General features: G+C 43.1%; 1 protein-coding gene across 3 annotated transcripts in view; it reads right to left on the bottom strand.

The window, feature by feature from the left end:
- Positions 1–7825: 7825 nt before the first annotated feature.
- Positions 7826–20829, bottom strand: part of ccdc9 (coiled-coil domain containing 9) — a 24214-nt gene continuing 11210 nt past the window's right edge. For 2 of the 3 annotated variants that reach the window (XM_065960246.1, XM_065960248.1), the window contains 6 exons: positions 18072–18192; positions 17707–17839; positions 16489–17026; positions 15696–15860; positions 14969–15181; positions 7826–11431 (listed from right to left, as the gene is read on the bottom strand). In XM_065960246.1, coding sequence (XP_065816318.1) covers positions 11427–11431; positions 14969–15181; positions 15696–15860; positions 16489–17026; positions 17707–17839; positions 18072–18192 — 1175 coding nt within the window. In that variant the 3' untranslated portion in view covers positions 7826–11426. The remainder of the gene's footprint in view (positions 11432–14968; positions 15182–15695; positions 15861–16488; positions 17027–17706; positions 17840–18071; positions 18193–20829) is intronic. The other variant, XM_065960247.1, reaches the window with a different exon arrangement.

Genomic DNA, 20829 nt, shown 5'->3' with positions numbered 1-20829 from the left:
TAGACGTCAGAATGTGATGTTTTCTGATTCTGTCCGTCCTTCCTGCTCGTGTTGGACCTGCCGACACACAGAGAGAGGAGGAGAACAGGCAGGAACAGTGAGTGAGTGATGATGACGATGTAGAAGTACAGCAGAGTTAGTTTGAGCTGCTGCAGCTCGGAGCGGACTGATGGAGACTCTGCTGAGTCATGAGAGACTTCAGGTCGCTGCTGCTGCTGCTGCAAGAAGAACGACTTCTGACGACTTCAGCGGATCATTTGATCACTGATAGATCGAGGCAGGGAGGCTGTCAGAGTCCCTGGAGAATGAGTGTGTGTGTGTGTATGAGTGTGTGAGTGTGTGCGTTAGTGTGTATGAGTGTGTCTTTGAAGTAACATAGTATCCGTGAGACTGTCCACGTTTGTTTGTTACAGTCACTGAGCGTTTGTATCTTGGTTTTATTCATTTTCTCGTTGTTAATTTGTCTGTCCATTTTTAATTCGTACATTAAAAACACTTGCGAAAAAAGTGTGGGGATCAATGAGGTGTGTGTCTGTGTTGAGATAAAGATAGAAGATTTTGTCTCCATGTTTTGTTGTGTGTGTTCACGTCCCAGAGACTGTGGAACAAAAAATCACTGAGGCACAAAGTCTGTCTTTTATTTAAGGATGTATCGTGTTCATGGCCCCTGAGAGGGTTTATTTTAAAAAGTTAACTTTTGGATGGACTGACATCATCTTTCAGTCTTTGGCTTCAACTGTTACACTTCATTCTTCATTTCTGTCGTCCTCTCGTGTGTCTATGTGGAGCCTCCCTGCAGGTCAGAGACTCTCATTGAATCGTCTCACAACAACCTTTAAAATGTTTATGGTCCTCTGCGGTGTTAGAGTATGTCCTGATGAAAAACATTTCCAACTAATGCTCCGTATCATTTGTTTCCCTTTTTCCCACTTGACCTGCTGAAGCCTTCTATAAATATTTATTCTACACCGTATAAGGACTTTAGATGATCAAACTCATGAGGGAAACATTTCGGTCCTACCCCTGAGAGCAGGAGCAATAACGAGTCAAACCTGTTAGAATGAACTCATTAACTCATGTATAATAATATTGTGCAATGTTTACCTTCAACATCAAGTATTTTCTTTCAATGCTGCTAATAAAACGAAGAATTAAGAGAACTGTTGTTTTTAGTTTTCACTCTAAATGTGTTTTTATGTTTGTTTAGTTTCTGGTCTCAGCTCTGACATGATGGTGTTTTGGTGCAATGTTAAATCTATTTTACAAGTTTGTTTCTAGCAAGAAGTCTTTCCCGGGTGTTTCCTCTTTAACATTGAGAAAAAATAAAAACAAAGACGATCACAGCCTCAAACACTCTGGTCAAGAGAAATGATTATTGTAAATGAAAACAGTTGCAGCCTGATTAAAAAGTGTGACTCTTATATTTGACATTTTGTGGCATTATTAAGAATCCAAAACAGAGAGTGAGGCTTTGAACTTGTAAAATAATGTTACTCTGAAGGACTCTAAAGAGGGAAAAGAAGTCTAAAACAAGAAGCCGGCCGTGTGTCACTCTTTGGCTTTGGCTGCTCTGCTGGATCCTCACAGGTTGCCAGGTTCTCACCATACACTTAAAAAAGAAACATGGACAACATGACATCTCTGCAAAAGTGAAGCCAAAGCATTTTGGGCTCCTCCCTCTCATCATCATCATCATCATCGTCATCAATCTTTATTTAAGTTCTCGAAGAGATCATTGAGGGCGACCCTCATTTACAATGATGCTGAGAAAACATACATAAATGATAAACTATAACTGGCTCTGACTGGCTGCAGTGTAGATTATAAGCCCCGCCTCCTCCATGTAAACAGATGGGACAAGTGTCAGACTATAAAATCTAAATACACAACAGATACATTTTTCTCAAACCAGGTTTCCATCTTTGTAGTCACTTCTGTAGTCATCATTCTGAATTATGAAACACTGTTCACTTTTCTCAGACAAGTTTGGTTTTAATTTATTTGGTGATAAAATAAAGAAGTGATTGACAGCTCCTGCGTTGCTGTGTGCACCGGGTTATCAGACGAGGAACGATGAGAGGAGACATATCAAACTCTAACACAAGAGTTCATGAACTCTCCATAACTATGAGTGTCTGCTTCAAACCGCCACAAGAGGCTGTTCTCCTGCGGACCGAACCCACCTGATGGATCTTTGATGTTCTATCGATATAAGTTAATAAATCTGCGTTCTGGTGAGTGGAAGGGTCGGGACGTCAATACAGATGCTCCTTCAAACGATCCCTGCTGTGTAGACTCCAAACGTCATCAGCTGCAGGGGTATTTTGATTTCAATTTTGTACAACAGAGGTGGAGACATGTTGTCCATCTTTATATATAGTCTATGTGCTTGAAATCCCAAAATCATGTTTCAGAAGAAAACAAAACTTCTCAATATTTATAAAGTCTAACAAGTCATGAACTCGTAGTCAGAGTTGTACAAGTCTCAAGTCCCCAGATTTCCAACACGAGTCTGACTCTAGTCAAGTCGAGTCCTCCACATTCAGACACTAGTATCCTGATTTTTTAAACCATACTTCCCTTTATATTGAGAGGTAAACTCTGCATATTGTGCAACGTTTTCAGGAGAAATTAACTCAAAGGAGCAGAAAGCAAATGATTGAGAGAGTGAAAATGAGAGTGACAACAGAATCAATAAAGTTCCCTGAATGTTCCAACATGCTGCGTACCTTAAAGTGAAACACTCCTCATGTTGCTGCACAGAGAAGGAAGACTTTACTAACACTCCTCTTCATGCATCATTATTAGATAAACAAAGAGAAAAGGTCAGCGGATTTCAGGACGCGGCTGTCTCACCGAAGAGGAGGAACATCTACTACTTTGAGGAGAAACATGTCCCGGAGTCATTTAGAGAATCAGTGTTGAACTTGTACAGACAATTTGAGTCTAAAAATGTCACAGAGGGTTGTTTTTTTTAATAGACGCAGAAATGTTTCAGATGTGAAGATTCAGAGCAGCAGTGAGCTGATGTCAGCTCGGCCTGCTGTTGTGTCACAACAACAACAACAACAACAACAACACACGGCTTTTGGTTTTCTCTCCAGCAGACACAATAACAACACACACCGGTGGAATAAATGCATAGTTTATCATATCATAACAACAAATTCTCAAGGCTACGTCATAAATAAAACAGTCTAGTAGATTTGAGGGATCGTAGCCTAAATGAAAAACAGGAGGTGAGGTGAACAAACCGTGTCGTCCAGAAGAGGTACGTTGGATATTTATGCTCATTCTGTGAGGCAATGCAAGACAAAAAGTTGCTCTAAAAAGGTTAAAACCGCTGCAACTACTGAGTATAGAGAGTGATCGCCCTGCATGTCATACAGCTACGAGCTACTGGAGATCACCAGGCTACTTCTGCTACAGTACAGTATCGCTTTAAGTTCCTCTAAATACCTGAATACAGACAGCGCCCTGCTGCAGAACGAAAGAGAGAGAGAAACGTCCATCATTCCTCTGTAGGCATCTTTTTTCAAAAAGAGTCTCTGAAAGTGCAGAGAAGAGTCACAGGGAGGGGGGGGGTCCATGAGGGGTCCAAAGGGGGGGTGGGTCCTCAGGTGAGGTCGAAAAAAGTTCTCAAGAGGCAGATTATATTTGATCATAACATCAGAAAGTGCATTAAATAAAGCATGGATGGATTACTGTGCAGGTCCACTGGGCTCAGGACGGAGTCTCTTCACACTAGTAAAGTGAGTTTGCAGAAGAAGTGCTAAAGAGACGTTTGAGGAGCTGTGTGTCGTTTTTAAAGGCTTTATATGTGATTTTTTGATCCAGCAGATGTCGCCCTTGAGCACCAGCATGAAACCAAAACAACTGGCGCTGCATTGTTGTGTTAGCATGCTAATGCTAGCGATCTTTATTATGCTGGTATCTTCACACTGCATGTAAATTTACCTGAAATGAGCGTGATCTAGAAACACAGTTAAGCAGTGAGTACAGTATGTTATTCTTCTTTTCTCTAGTCCCTCAATTAAACAACTTTTATACGTGAGGGGAGGAGTCAGCCGGCCGTCCGGGCGATGTAAACAAACTGAAGATAGGACTCTGAAAACTCTGAAAACATCACAGACAGTGGGACTCGGGTGTTACACCCATTGTAGACAGTCATGACTCACAGAGTTATTTTCAGAGGATAGACTTGATTTCTACATTTAAGTGTGAAAAATCACATATAAAGACTTTAAATGTCCTCAAGTGATGTCACTCGAGTCAGCTTCAATTGAGGCTGTAGGAGTTTGAGAAAGAGAAATCACGTTTGTCTGCAAAAGATAAGACGAGCTCTTTCCAGAACTCTTAAAGTGCTGCTCAGCCGATAACTTACATAACATCCCAAAACTGTTTGAGGTGAAGATGCATTGTGGGAAATGAAGTGTTGCCAAAGAAGAATTCATACAATAAAAGATTTGTTTTAGTTTTGAGCTGTCGGAGGATCTTGTTACACAGACCGAGTTCTAAAGTTATAATCATGGAGGTCTTCATTTGACCCTCCTCACAGTCTAATATATATTCTAAAGGCTCTTTTAGTTACAGAGTGATTTTCCTTTTTGCTGATCTACCAATGACTAAAGAGAAGCAAACAAGACGTGGCATTTCGAGCCAACATGCTCGTCCTCAGACAAGTCTGAGTCAAAACGTCACTTATCAATAAAATCCTTCAAACGGGAGCTTCTTGGCATGCAGATCTTGTTTGCATCTCTTTATTTGTGTTTTTGGATCCTGCACCCACTTAGGGATGTGCATGTCTTTTTAAAAAAAAAAATCAATCAATAACTAATTTAATCAGTCAGCATCACAAAAGAAAGTAAAATGTGTTAGTCTGTAAATGACTACAAAACTAAATTATACTCAATTAAGAGTCAAATTGAACAGAGAAAAAAAGTGTTATTATTTATCAGTGTCGACTCCGAGGAGAGGATTTGGACTGAATACTGAACCAACAGAAACTCTTAAAGAGTTCTGGTCCACTGCAAACCGTCACTGAAAGAGTCTCTTTCTGAGCCCAGGAGCCCATCAGAACCCAGGCATGATTTATGTAGAGCCTCCATTTTAACCCCGCTACATGCAGTAAAACATCCTAACCCGGGACAAAGGCCCCCCCTTGAATAATCTTGAAGTGTTCATAAAGATTCTGTTTCTGGAGCGGGAAGATGAACATTTTCTTTCTGGGACAAGAAAAAGCTAGAAGCATGTGACCCCCCCCCTCTCTCTCAGGACTAGGTGTTTGGATAAAGCTGGCAGAAATACAATAACAACCCCCCCATTCCCCCCCATCCCCCCACCTGCATCCTGCATGCGGAACACTGGTGCATCCCGGCAGCACATGTCCTCTCTCAGGTCCTCAGTCTGCATCCCAAAACTCATGTCATGTCTTCTTCTTCCTCAACGCATCCATCCCCTGCTGCAGCCTCCTGTCAGGTGTGTGCAGACTGTCACCTACATACAGATGTGTGCAGATGTGTGTGCGTGCTACATAGTCATCCAAACCTCGTGCACTCGTTGCGGGGGGGCGCCTCGGTGCTGGTGAGGTTGAAGTGCGGGTCCGGGATCCAGAAGAAGACGTAATAAATGACCAGGATGAAGGCGGCCACGGACACGCAGAGGAAATAAACGATCGCCATCGCCACTTTCACCCAAATCTTGTTTGACATGTTGGTGTGTTTGGCCCGCAGCTCTCCCGGGTAGCTCGGCCTCCGCTTCATGTCCCCCCCGTTCAGCTTCTCCGCCGTCACCGTCACCTGTCTCCCGGCCGCTTTCATCTCTCTGTCAGCGCTGACACCTCCTCCTCCAACGATTTCTCCTCCGCACACTCCTCTGTGTTCATCTGAGTCCGGACAGCAAAGCCCCGCTGTCCCCCCCCCCCTTCTTCTTCTTCTTCTTCTTCTTCTTCTCCCCTGGCTCCGGTGTGTGCTCAGGATTCAGTCCGGACCGGCAGAGCAGCTGATCCGGTCCCGCAGGTACGATTCTATCCGCAAGACGAGGATCTGTGGTGTGACCCCTGCGAGTCCTCAGTGCGCACCGGGCAAACTGAACTCAAGGAGGCTGTGTCTGTCATCAGCTGGATGGGACCACTGGCAAGCTGGGCACGGTCACAGAGGGGGTTTCCGGTGGGGCTTTTCAAAATTAAACTAACTTAAATGCAACTTTGCAAGGTGCATGTGCAGAAGCTCTAACGTAAATAAATAATCATAACAAGATAACAAATACAAAAACATGAAACCAAATAAGAGTGAGAAGAGCTTTCCTAAACTGGATGATGCCATGTGCCTGATTGCAGCACAACTCTGAAGTTTAAAACATTTTACAGAAAGCTGCACTACATATTTGATCAATGCATTTTTTACGCTTTTTTTTATGACTTATAACGCTTTATCTTATCAGCTGCACACAACAAAATACCAACATGAGGACTGGAACAAATACATGAAGTCTGTGTCAAAGAGCCAGTGGTGATTCTGGAGCCTGTTGGGGCCCTATAGGCAAAAATCAATTGGTGGGGCCGTTCAACCCACGTTCAGCAGGGCAACAAGAATGAGTGCTGTCAGGTGGGTTTCATATCGTCATTGCAAAATTGGCACATTTGAGGCTGCAGCTATGTGGGGCCCCTCACTGGTCTAGGACCCCAAGCAAAAAACGTAATGTTGGTGCGAACTCAGTCTGAGTTGATCAAGTTAAATATTGGTAAACGTATAGACAATAATAAAGTCATGCACTTATTTAAATAATAGCAAAGGTTGTGTTTTAACTTATCTTTAAAACTGTACAAATTATTTATTAAGAAAATAATCTAGAGTTAAAGAAGCATTTCAATTCTGGAAAACTTAACCCATAATTTACCAAGCTTCATTTTTAACACTCAGAATGAGTTTATAGAAATGATCTGAAATAAGTTGATGCAACACAAGTCTCGTCTGCAGCAGCTACATAACCTCCACTCATCATGTTCCCGTCTCTTTTAAGATTTAAACAGTTTTTAAAAAGTCATTACTTGATAAAAAAAAAAACTACGTCAGTCAAATGTTCTGAGAGAGAATTTAACTAACGTTCACCATCGACAACAATCTGTCTCTGTGCACAGTCCTGCTTACTCTAATTTGGTGGATCATTCTTTGGTCATCATTTTGAGGAGAAATACTCTTATTTTGAAGGGCAGTTCATTGTGTTTCCGGCTCCGTTCCCCGTGATTGTCTCCGACTTTCTGCAGCTTCAGTTGAGGAGGGGCTGAAAGTACGCAGCACCCAACGATTGGGTCTTAGTTTGAGAGAAACGTCCCGCAGCAGAAGAGGAGAGCTGCGGTGTTCAGACACAAACCATCACGGCGTGCAGCAGCAGCTCACTGGAGCCCATCAAACACATCAGCACCATAAAACAGCTCCCATACACCGATGAGTCACAGGCCGCAGCCATTAAATGTAGGCTGAGCTTTCAGAGGGGGGGGTTTCAGACCCCCTCATTATGTTCTGTTCACAGGGGATGAAAAGAAGAGCTGGAGGCCTTTTCTTCCTCCTGCAGCAGCCAAGGTCAAAACCCTGCACAGGACCAGAGTCCAACTCCACAGAGCAGCACTCTGGGTATTCAGAGTGTGCACGGGGCAGAATGATTTGAACCTGAGCAGCCATACATCATGTGTCTGAGGTGGATGAATGGAGGAGACGATGTGTGAGCAACACACGTTTCAGTGGATGTAATCATGAGAACCGGGCAGCTTTTCATCGAACACAAAACCTAAAACTGAGCATAGAAAGAAATCAAACAGATCCAACTGTAGGCGTCAGAGAAAAAAAAAAGATTTATTGTCTAAATGAGAAAAAACAAACACTGCTGTGTGCTTTACATGTGTACACATTTTTGGACAGCTGTACAAACATCAGGGCGGTGTCTCTCTGATGATGTGTGAGCCCCGTGGGGGACGTTTATTTCATCGATGGCTTTGAGAACATTTTAAAAAAAGCTACAATTTCAGATTCATGCTCGTCCTGATGACTTTCTGTTAACAGCTCCAAACAAAAAGGCAAATCTGTTTTAGATCTGAGAGAAATTTCATGTATCAAACAGGAAGACAGTTTTAGAAACAGATGGACATTTCTACTGTTGTTTTAAATACAATCAAAAGCTCTGAAAAATAAAACAATCATATGCAAAAAAAGAAAGAAAAAGAAAACATGTTTTGTTTGAAGCTCGCAGGCGACATGTTGCACAAACACCCGACTATGGAATGTTTATTAGCATTTAAAAAGCTGTACATATTGCATTCCTTTCATATCCAAATGCATCATTTTACATCTGTCTGATTAAGAGAACACAAAAACATTAAAGCATCCCATTTATCCCCGGGGTCCTCAAACGCCACATAAAAGCAGCTTCAGCCAACATGATTCAAAGAGCGATTACAAACTCAAACACTAAGCGGACTGAAGCTCAGGGTCTGCTGAGGTACGAGGGGAACGTTTCACTCTGAATAAACTGAAGATGCAAAACAAAAAACCTCATTTTTTAGTAGTAATTCATGTCAGACCATGTCATGAAAGTCTGATTTTACAAATAAGAAACAAGAGATCCCAACGCATGACTGTGGAAAATATTGAACAAAAGAAGCACTCGTTGTTGGAGTCAGTCTTTATCATCCATGATTTAATAATAAGACCCTGAAATGTAAAAAAACAAAGCTTCCATTAAAGAGGCAGTGTGTCGTCTAAAGGAGGAAAGAGAAACAACAGATTTCTGAAGATTTGTTGATTCACAGCGAGTAGAAAGTACATCAAACGTTTCCTGATTGTGACGCAGAATCATTAAAACCACTGCATGATCGTTTTCTTTTTTCATAAACATGAGGAGATGTTGAGGTTTCCTGCCCTAAAGTTTAAACACCTGATCCGAGAACAGAATCCAGGTCAGAGCATCGAGCGCAGCGACTGAAAGTGTGTCGTCGACTGATTCATGTAGCAGCCAGTCGCTCACTCTGACTCGCACGCTGAACCCACATGATGGTTCTCCATCTCACACACACACACACAGCAGGCCTGCACCGCCACCTCCAATGCAAAAACATTTAAAAACATCATGATTGACATGCAGAGGAAACTCATCATGAAAAACAAAAAAGAGCCCAGACTGATTTAAAGTCAAATCCTGCAAACGTAGTCATTAAAAGCCACAAATTAAAAACAAAGAGCGAGCAGGCTGGAGGGTGGAGGGTGGAGGGTGGAGTCCCCCTCTCCACATTATGAGGACTAATGGAGCTGAGATCATTCTGTCACAAGATGGCCATCAAAATCACTCACTACAGAGGATCTGAAGTTGAACTAGAGCTGTGATTCTCCTGCTTTAAGAAGACTGAAGAGGAAAGCATGGAGGCAATAATCAAAGGTGAATCCAGGACTGATCGGCGGGAAAATTAAGTTTGATAATGAAGACTGATCTTTAAATTCAACTCAGGCTAACTGTTGACAATCAGCCGACAGCTGTTACATTAAACTTTCTTTCTCCAGGTGTTTAAAAATGCATTAATCTGTTTCTCGTTAAGAAGCTGTGTGAAGTCTGATGTTTGTACTTGTGAGATACAATGTTGTCAAAAATGTTAATCCATAGATGCTTTTTGATATCACATTTGAATCTCCGATATTTTGAAAATCAATAGTGCTTAAAGGCTTTATATGTGATTTTTTTGATCCAGCAGATGTCGCCCTTGAGCACCAGCATGAAACCAAAACAACTGGCGCTGCATTGTTGTGTTAGCATGCTAATGCTAGCGATCTTTATTATGCTGGTATCTTCACACTGCATGTAAATTTACCTGAAATGAGCGTGATCTAGAAACACAGTTAAGCAGTGAGTACAGTATGTTGTTATTCTTTTCTCTAGTCCCTCAATTAAACAACTTTTATACACGAGGGGAGGAGTCAACCGGCCGTCCCGGCGATGTAAACAAAGTGAAGATAGGACTCTGAAAACTCTGAAAACATCACAGACAGTGGGACTCGGGTGTTACACCCATTGTAGACAGTCATGACTCAGAGTTATTTTCAGAGGATAAACTTGATTTCTATATTTAAGAGTGAAAAATCACAGATAAAGCCTTTAAAAGTAAAAAAAAAGCGTTTTAAACCAAAAGCTGCTGTTGGTGAAGAGAGAGCACTGTCCAAATTGCACAAAGCGTTGTCAAAGTGATTTATGCAATCTAGACGGTGAGCTGGTATTTATGAGGATTAAAAACATGTTTGGTGCCTAGGGCTTGTTTATTTTGTAGCTGTGGTATCAAAACAGGTGTCAATATAGTTTGAGCTTTTTTTCTAATCTTTTACAAATCTGAAAATGCCTCGACTGTAGTGTGATGTCACTTGAGTCATCATAGGTCGGAGCAGAAGACGAAGAGTTTGAATAAAAGATAAAAACCTGTTTGTGTTTAGAAGTTTAGAAGAAGATCTCAACTGAGGGGCTACATCAGCCGCTATGAGCATCCTACACTCATCTCTAGGAACAAACTACCAGGGGTCCAGTTGCATCATGGGTAGCCTAGATGCAAAGGAAGAAGAACGCCTGGGATATTAGTGTCCATTTAAAGTCTTCAAAACTACATCCCTGACTGATCTAACCTACGTGATTCTTTAAAGAATTATAATGAAGCCAAATTCTACAGAAAAATAAAGAAAGTTGTTTCCTTCCTGAGTCGGCTGAGTGGTCTGAAAACAAAGATGTGGGACCCTCAACATGCTCAGCCTGGGCTTGGTGTTATGAAAAACATGTAATGACCTCATGAAGCCTGAGTGCACATCCTGCTTCTTTAACTGTGGACAGAGCGCGCTCAGTAGGCGCCTGCTTGAATTAGTCATCGATCGGATCAGCCGAGGACCTGTGAGTGCTCAATGTCCTCTTATTGTTATCGCCTACAACACCTGCTGATTCCACCTGTGAGGCTCGGAGAGGTCGATTCATAAACTTCAAAATCAAAACTGAAAACTAAAAAACAAAAGCCTGCGTCTGAGTGATTTTTCCTCTGCATGATTTTTTATTTTTAAACACGGGATAAAATGATCAGACTAAAAAAAAGATAGTAACTCTAAGTGTTTCCATAATGAAAACCAGTGACACACCTTTACCCTTCACACCTGAAAACCCCACAAAGTGAGACAAAACATGGAGGCGGAGCCAGACCCCTCTGGTCCACAAGACTTAAAAACTGCCCAGAGAGAGAGAGCGGTCTGTGATGGTGATGCACAGTCTCTCCTCCTCCTCCTCCTGTCATTGTCTCTCGTGGTTTGTTTGATGTGTGACGGTCACTCCAGTGGTGAGACGTGTCATCATGCTCTTCTTCGTCCATCTCATCTTTCCGCCCTCCTCAGAAGAAACTCTTTAGTTTCCCAGCAGCTTCAGCCTGTAGATACAAACACATCATGGAAGTGGTGCATGTGTGTGTGTGTTTAATGCTTTTATCCAAAGCACTTCACGGTAGCTTAAGTGTGCACATTTCTTTGGCAAGGGTGGGGGGGGTGGGGGGGGGAACGATGACGACACTCAGTGTGACTGTAGCAGCATTAAAGCTCCTCGCTCTGCACATTCAGCTCCTCGGCCGCGATCGCACGCAGAGATGACAAGTGACTAAAAATCAATACTCAATCATGCAGCTGTCAAAAGTGTAAATCTAATGGATGTAAACGAACATCTCTCTGATCTTTGAGTCACAACAAACCTCTTCTGAGGTCTCACATACTGAAGAAGTCAACACCACTCAGTCCTTCTACACTTTAACTATAATAACTGTCTAAAGGAAATCTACTATCACGGACCGTTGTAGCATTTTTTCCCCCCCAATTGTTTTCTGTGATGAATTCTTTGCTTCTCGTAGTTTCATGCGTCTCAACATATCCTGAAAAATCTAATTGTAATCTGTTGATTAAACAAATGAATACATCCGATTTTAGGTTCTCCAAACTGATGTTGGCTCTTCCTCCTCTTCAGTGTAAATAAGTCTCAGAGCTCCTCAAAACATGTGTGTGAAGTTTCTTGTTCTAAATCCACTCTGATCCTGTATTTGATCATGTCTATAAACCCCTCTATTTCAGCCCTGCTCAGAACAGGCTGTTTCTGTGTTTGTACCTTTAAATATGTAAATGAGCGGTGTCTGACCACGCCCCCTCTCTGGAAGGACTTGGGTGTACTCGGTGCTTTCTTGCTCCATGTCCTATTGTTTACAGTGAGAAGGCAGACTCAGAGGTCAGAACAAACACCTAGCTGTGGGAGTGTCACCCACCTGGGGGAGGGGCTACTGCCCTTTGTGATGTCATGAAGGGAAAATCTCCAAACAGCCTGTTTGAGCACACATTTTCTGAAAAGTGGAGCAGGCAGAAGATGGAGAGGATGGACTTTTCTTATCATTGGGGGGTTTGTAGACGGACTAGAGACACATGTTAGAGTTAGAGAAACATGGGGGGAGTGTATTTTGAATAATGTGACCTTTAAACGTTCTCTCTCTGAAATTGTGAAGCATTGTCTTCAGATCACAGTCAGGAAATCTTCCCTGCAGAGTCTCAGAACCATCACAAGATGTAATTCAATCAAACCTCAAAGCCGTCTCTGTTCTGTCGGCTGGATCATCTGTCCGGCAGGCTGCAGCTCATTTCCTCTGAAAAACCTTTTACAGACTTAATTGTGTCTCTGATTTCCCTGGTCTGCTGATCCCCACCCTGACACCGACACACACACACACACACACACTCATCAACAGCATAAACACACACACACACATATACACACAATGCCCACATGAGCTCATTGGATGTCTGCTGTTTATCACAAATGAGTCATCTTCTGTAAATGTGATCTGAGTGGCTTTTATACCAAAAAAGAAAACAGTAGCATCTTTGCTTACACTAAAAGTGGTTTCATGTTTATCTTATATAGGCTACTGAACTTCAGGAAATTTAAAAGAACTTCACTGCTTACAGAGGAACAAGTGGATCTAAAATGATTCGTCCTTCAGACTAAAACTTCTCCATTAGCCACAGACTGAACGAGCAGATGAATGACGACTGGACCTCCTCACGTCTGTGGTTTTATTCACTTAGCTCACTTTTAAACCACAGTCTGCACAAATCAAACATGAGCCACGTCGGTTCAGCTTTCAGCTCAAAGCAGGGGACCAGAGAACACTGATTCTGACCACAGGTACAGCGGTGGTTCTTTTATTTCCCCACACGATGACGATGTGCACACTGATGATTTACACGACCGCGAGGTGCTTTGGATCCAAGTATTCATAGAGTAATCGTATTATGTGGTTTCATTATCAGGAAGTGCTCTTTTTTCTACAGAACAAAACAACAACTTCACATCCATTAAAAACTTCATCAGGGAGATGAAACGAGCAGCTGAGTTCAAACAGGAGCCAAGTTAACGCTCCTCCTTCAAACACACACAAACAGGAAACAAGCTCAAACACCATTAAAGTGTGGATGGACAGGAAAGCAGGCTGGAGGTTTCATTCATGGCAAACAGGAACAGGAAGCTCTAAGGGCGTTCTATTTGGCATTCTGCTGAGTTAAAGAGCTAGCCTTAGCACTTAGCATGATGTGGCTGATTAGCCAAAACAAATTGAATTTTTGGAAGTTATGAATCTATTTAAAATCTCAGAAGATAAAATAAAATCTTGATTTTTACGATTTTTTTTAACTTTTTTCAAAAGGGTGAGTCTATGTGAGTCTTAATGTCCCTGCAGTGACATCTTGTGTTTTCCTCTTCACCTCTGACACTTAGTCTCTGAAGTTTATGTCCAAAAAGTTGTTTATCATGCTTAATGTCATCTATATATCTCTTCCTGACGGGACACCGTTTGCTGAAAGGTTATGACTCTCTCCAGAGTTTGTAGTTTAAAAAAGGTAATTTCACTCCTGATCACTTAAGTAGGACCAAACACGCGTCACTCTCTGGCCTGATTCCCCCCCTCCCCCTCCCCCCCAGGCCCTGATCTGTTAATAGATCTCAAAGAACTCGTTGGCTCGGCTCAGAAACACGTTGTCCTCTCAATCTGTGCACCATCTTCAGTCCAGATTCAGGACTGATCTGAAAGGTGATTCCTGCCAGCTAACACATTAACAGCTATCTCTTTGAGTCCTGAAACAAGACCTGGGACGGTTGCCAGAGAGCCAGATACACTCACATCGTATGTTGCGATGATGCAGCACTTTAGCTTTAACTAATAGAGTCATTTAGGATGTTTTATGGGATGACTTCCTGTTCCACTTTGCCATGAATGTGAAGAAAACATGCAACACAACACATCTTACTGTGGTTACTTTTTCTCTCTCCTCTGCAGACACTTATTTGTCATTAGATTCTGAAACCTGAGGCGACATCAGGCGCAAGAAAAAGAGGCATTTACACCCAGGTTTTGGAAATACAGGAAGCGTGCCATGCAGCGCCAAAACATTTTCATCACAGCCAAGAGAAGATGAAAAAAAAAAAAAAGGGGGAACATCATGAAAACAGGAGGAAGTACAGGAGCAGTGTGCACCACACAGGGAGTAATTACAACACACATCATCACAGGAGGGGAAAGTTAGTGTTTTCAGTCCATCACAGGAGGGAGCAGGAAGACAGCCAGGAGGGGGTTCAAACAAGCAGGGGGGGGGGTCCTGATTGGAGGAGGAGACTTGTGTGATAGGCTTGTGTCAGATCCAGAAACAGGAGAAATGGCTGAGTCTGTGTGTGAGTACATAATCTGTCATGTCACCCAACATGATTTCATAATCAAAAAGAAAAGAGAGAAAATCAAACAAGAGCAAGAATCTGTCGGCCGGGGAACCGAGCAGAACCCGACACAGAAAGGCAGAGTGAAGCGAGCGAGGGTGTTAGCAGTGCACCGACAACTTCCTACTGTAAGCCACTGTCTCAAAGTCGCTGATATGGACCGCACCTGAGGACGTCTGCTCCGAGGACTCCGCCTCCGCCTCTCCATCTCCATCTCCAGCTGACGGGGCGTCGGCGGTCTCGGCGGCGTCGGCGGTCTCGGCGGCCTCTGCGGTCTCGGCGGTCACTGCGACGCCATCGTCTTTCTCTCCCGCTTGCTCGGAGGAGATCGGATCAGCAGACGGGACGGCCGCGGGGGGAGGGGTGTCCGGTTTGTCTGCTGTCAAGAGACAGAAAAGAAAGCAGAGTGTAAACATCACTGTGTCTGACACTGATATTCAAAAAGAAGTCTTTTAAAATAATAAAATCTGTGTTTTGAAAGAGCGTCAGGACAGAAAAGAACAGAAGCTTTAAAATAAACGACTTCTATTTCATAAAACAGGTGCAAGAGTTGTGATGTCATCATATGCAAACACCTGCACACCATTTAATTTGCACAAAAACATTAACATATTAACATGCAGAGATTTATGATTAAAGATAATAACTGTACTCTCTCTTTACTTTTCTTGTAATTTGTTATCAGTCCATAAATTGTTCTGTTTTTTCTTGGTAAGTGATGTCATAATGTCATGCGTTATAATTAAAATATGTTGATTGACAGCCTGAACATCAGAACGACACCAAACAGACGCTAACATTCAGTTCAAGGTCGAGCGTCACAGAGTCACGAGCATGGCCGCAGAGACTCTGTGGTGTGATTTATTTTTGTTTGTCAGTTTTTTTTTAATCACCGTGTGATTGAGCATCAGGTGTGTCCTTCATCACAGCAGCCTCTGAGGCCTCGGAGGAGGGGGCGGGGTCAGACGGCGGCGCAGCGGAAGAGTCGGCAGGGACGGACTCTGGTTCTGAAACGATCACCGTCTGCTGAGCTTCTGGAGGAGGGATGACGTCCTCGGCTGAGGAGAGGACAATAAAGAGAGTAGAGAGGAGGAAGTGAGGAGGGGTGAGGAGGGAACTTAAGAAATAAAGAGACAAAGGAGAGCTCTATTTCAAAATGTATATCCTGTCTGTGACGAACTTTGTAACCCGACACCGAGACAAATCCTGGAGAGACATCAGAACAAACAGAGCGATGGAGGACAGAGGACGTGGATCGACAGACAACGAGGAGACTTGGCAGTAAAGCTGGAAAAACAGTGAAGTTATCACTGGAGTCGGATTTTATCATCCTTTCTTATTTCTCCATTTTGTATCTGATAAGGGATGAGCATAAGTTATTCAGTATGAAGGTGTGATAACCTGCTCTGTTTTCTCTCAGGAGGAAAGACATGAACTGCTGAAATCTGAATATAGTTTTTTTTTTGCCTTTATTAGAGATTCTCAAACTTTTTCCTTCCTGCCCTCCACTGGATATTTATCATAAATCCCATCTATGACGAGGCAAAAAAATAGTTTCAGATTTTGGCTTAGCCCTGGGGTGGCCTATCAGATTTCAAAGAGGCCATTCGGCCATGCATGCCCCTGCCCGGGTCGTCCCATTCCTTGACATTTAAAAAAAGGTGACAGTCTAGTTAAATATCCTACCTGTGTCCTTCTCTCTTTGTGGCTCAGCAGGTTCATTAGAGCAGGTAGCTTGGTTCTCCCCCTCCTCCTCCTCCTCCTCCTCCTGGTCCTTCTTCTGGGGCGGGGTGGACTCCACACTGAGGGGTTTCAGCGGGCTCTCGCCTCCCATGCTGCTCCGGGGTGACAGCATCTCCATTTCCTCCCCCCAGTCTGACACAGGCTGGTGGCTATCCAGAGGGAGGAAGGGGCTGAGGGGCTTCCCTCCCTCTGGTGACTCCTGCACTGCGGAGGGAGGGGGGATGTGGATCTTGGGTCTGGGGGTCCGCTGCTCTTTAGGGCTTCCTGCTGATGTCGTTCTGGACCGATGTGCCGGTGATGTCGGGTTGCTGCCTCTGCTCCTGGAGGGTTTCTCTTTGCCTTTGTCTTTCTTCTCGTCTCCTCTGGAGTCGTGCTCTGAGTCGCTCTCGTCCTCCGCCGCTTCATCGTCGTCTTCTCCATCGCTGGCGTCCTCCCATTCCTCTTCATCTTCCTCTCCCTCCTCGTTCTTCTTCTCCTCCACCTGAGAAAAGACAGAAGGCCGTGATTTTTGGGAGTGAAAAACCTGCAAGAAGGGATTTCTTCTCTACTCATCACTTGTAATGTCAACAATGCAGCTAATTTGACTGCTGTTCATTCAGCAAGTACAGAGAGGTTTGAGGAACTGTCTCTTAAAAGCCCCTCACTATCAGACTGAAACAAAACTGTGCAGAAGTGGGACAGAGAACCCGACAACAAGCTGAAAATGACTGAAACTGTATTAATTGAGGGACACTGCAGACATGGATTTGAACTTTTCCAGAGGGTTCATAACTAATGAGCAACCTGCTGCTCGTAGCAACAGTATTAACTAATAATATGGCAGTTTAATTTATTAAGATTTTGACATTTTAAAGGACTTATTTATAAAACTGCTTATAAGTATGCAAAAGCTTCCTTGCATGGGTCCTATTTAGTCAAAGGATTTTACAATATAAATGTAAAGTAACGACTCCAGGGGGCGCAGTTAATGAAAAATGCAGACCAGCAGGTCGAAAACAATATTCAGTTGTAGAACTGAGGATTTAATTATGGAATGGTTAAACTTTGGGCAGTGAAAGTCAGACTGGCGCCATAAAGAAATGTCAAACATGACACGCTCAGCATGCGTCTGATTACTCTTCATCACAGGTCAAAAAGCAGGAAAGAAGATGCTTCCTCTACCTTCTCTGTGGTTGGAGATTTGGCTTTTTCTTCCTCCTTCTCCTTCTTTTTGGGCCTCTCCTCTTTCTTTATCTTGTCCTCCTTCACCTTGTCCTCCTCCTCTTTCTCTGCCTCCCAGCGGTTGTCATGCATGCTGTCAAAAAAAGACGTGTCATGTTAAAAACAGAGGACAACATATGAGAGGATGTATGCAAGTCCAAACACAAATACACATGAATGCATTTCCCACAGAGGACACTAAGGGACAGCATGTCCTCAAAAAAGACAGAATATATATATTATAGTGTAGCATACAAGATTTACAATATTAGTAACCCCCCTGCTGTCATGTCTTTGGATCATCCTGCATATGAGCTCAGACTTACCTGTAGCTCGGTTTCTGTCCTCGGCCCCGTCCTCTGCCTCGGTCTCCTCGGGGCCCCGGGGTCCTGCCCTGAGAGAGGAAGTCGCCAAATGTCGGGACTTTAGGCGGCCGCTTGCTGTCGTCTGGAGGAAAATAAAGATGGTGAAGGTGAGACGAGTTTTAACTTGAATGAGGAAGGAGAGGGAGTGACAGACGATGAGGATGAGGATGGATTTAACTGTCGGCGCTGCTTCTCTATTTACAATTCAGGGTTTGAAAATGTGTTTTAGATTAAAGTTCTCCTCATAAACATTGTTGTTCTGTAACACCCCGACGCATGAAGAGGATGGTCAGCCATCGAGAAACACACTCAAGCTCGATGACGCCAGAGTACAGTGTCAGTTTGTGCATCCATAGTCCTCTTAAGTCGACCCGTTTTCCTTCACAGTTTTTCCTTCACCATACCAACTATATTCTTTAATCGGGTTGTGGATATGACACAAGTAAAAATCTCACATTAGATACATGTTCTCGTTTCCACAGCAACAGAAATCGAAGTCATCGCACCCAATATTGTGCAATGTCTTCTTTTGAAATACCAATTAATGCAGACAAGCTCCTGCACACCGTGTTGATGGCACAAGGCAAAGCAAGGCAAGTTTATTCATGTCGCACATTTCAACAACAAGGCGATTCAAAGTGCTTCACACAAGACATCAAAAAGCATCGTGACAGAGGAAAGAAAAGAAACATTAAAATAGAACATTTAAAAATCACTGAAATGATTAAATCTGAAAATATGTTCAAATAAAAATAATTCAAACGTGTCTTCAGCCTCGATTTAAAAGAGCTGAGAGTTTCAGCAGACGTGCAGTTTTCTGGGCGTTTGTTTGAGATATAAGGAAACTGAACGCTGCTTCTCCTTACAAACAAACATGTTGTTAGCTTATTTGTGCAATCTAGAAACTGCTTTATCTCTCTTTTGCTCGGGCCATCTTTGGTTGGAAATATTATAAATATGTTTTTCAAAAAGTACGCTTCCTTTTTATGCTTAGGATCATTAAAAATAATGGAGACTGCCTCGATTAAAAAAATATCAAAAGGTTTTGCAGTATCACAAATTTCAACAACTTCTTTCTATAATAATCAAAGATGACTGTGTCCAAAGTAAAGCAATCATCTTATCAAATGAATACTTTCAGGGGAAACCTGCAGGCCCTGTACGCCTGTTTGATCTCCGGTACATGTGTGTGTGTGTGTGTGTGTGTGTGTGTGACCGCTTTATGCAACAACTTTCTGACTAAGAGGCCTGAAGGCAAACACCTCCCTCCACTACAAACATCAAGGACACTTTGAGGAAGAGAAAAGAGACAGTGACCCTGCAAACGGCAGCAGAGGAGCAAATCTTCAACAGGAGATCTGAGCGGAGGGGTTTGGAAATGTTCAACTAAAGACGCTGGGAACATCACATCAGGGGGCTTTAAAGCAGATGAGTCAAATACAGTAAAAAAACCCACTAAGACAGTGATGCATTTACTGTTTTTTTTCTATATTTGCGATCAGAGTGTTACAGATGGAAAGCGTATTCGATCGCTGCCTTGATTTAATCATTTAGATAAATAAGAGAAATGGGAGGAGAAAAATGTTGGATGATGGAAAAGATGATTGTATTAAAAAGGGATGTAACAGAGGAAGGGAATATTTTAGTGTGAATACAAATCTGAGTTCATGTGATGAGCAGAAAATGGAGCGATGAAGGAAAACAGGAAGGCCAAAAAGAAGTTTGAAGGAATGAGAAAAATGTTAAAGAATGATTTAAGAGGAAGGGGAGAGAGGGAAGAAAGGAGCGAGACTGAAAGCTCCAGAAGATAAAAGGAGAGAGGGAGGAGAGGGTACGAGCTCTGAGAGGGAGAGAGGATGTGATAAAGAAGGTCAGGAGGAGAAAGACGAGAGTACAAAGAAATGAAGGGATCAGTGAGGAGGGAGAGAGGGTGAAGATGAAGAGAATTAAAAGCGAGCAGCTTGGGCTGTGAGGAGGACAGTAGGGGTCACCCATAAAACAGAAGAAGTGTCGAAAAAGACACACACACACACACACACACTCACAGCCAGGGCGAATGCAGGCTTTAGTGTGGGGTGGAGTGAAATGTCATAATCTGTCAAATACTCTCAGCTTTAGAAATGAAAGAAACCAGGACTGAGCAGCAGAGAGAAATAATCCTCAGCTTTTGTTTGAACCTTCTCCTCAAAGTAAAATAAAGTCGCAAAGATTTGACTTATGATCAGGTGACTCTCCAGTAGATCTCGGGGAAAGGAAATCACCCCCCCCCCTCCCCACAGGGTGCTCAGTGTACGTGCACATCAGAGCGGCTACAGTGACTGCATGAAGTCAGCACTTTTGTCATGTAGCCTTCATGTTCACAGCTCTGCACATTTCATTTTCTACTCTTGAAGTATTTCAGCTGCACCAACGTCCACAGAGCATGCAGGAGAAAGAGCAGGGCAGAACTCACTGATGGAAGACGAGAGATGAGAAAGGACTGACGGCAGCGTGCAGGCACAGTACTCCACTGATCCTGATGCTCGAGACGAGTACTCGTTGTTGACGCCATTATTCGAGTAATGATTCATTACTCCCGCACGCTTGTTTTAGGCTACAACAGTTCAACTCAGTTAGTGTTGCAAGTCAGCCGTGATCAGGAGAAGTGATGTCTAGAAGTACTTTGACAAAAAAGTCTTGCACATCAGAGAGACGGACATCACTTCCTGCAGCACATCAT

Source organism: Labrus bergylta, chromosome 11 (assembly GCF_963930695.1).
Source record: "Labrus bergylta chromosome 11, fLabBer1.1, whole genome shotgun sequence".
NCBI lineage: Eukaryota > Metazoa > Chordata > Actinopteri > Labriformes > Labridae > Labrus > Labrus bergylta.
The sequence above is the reverse complement of the archived record's forward strand: the minus strand, read 5'-3'. Positions and strand labels throughout refer to the sequence as shown.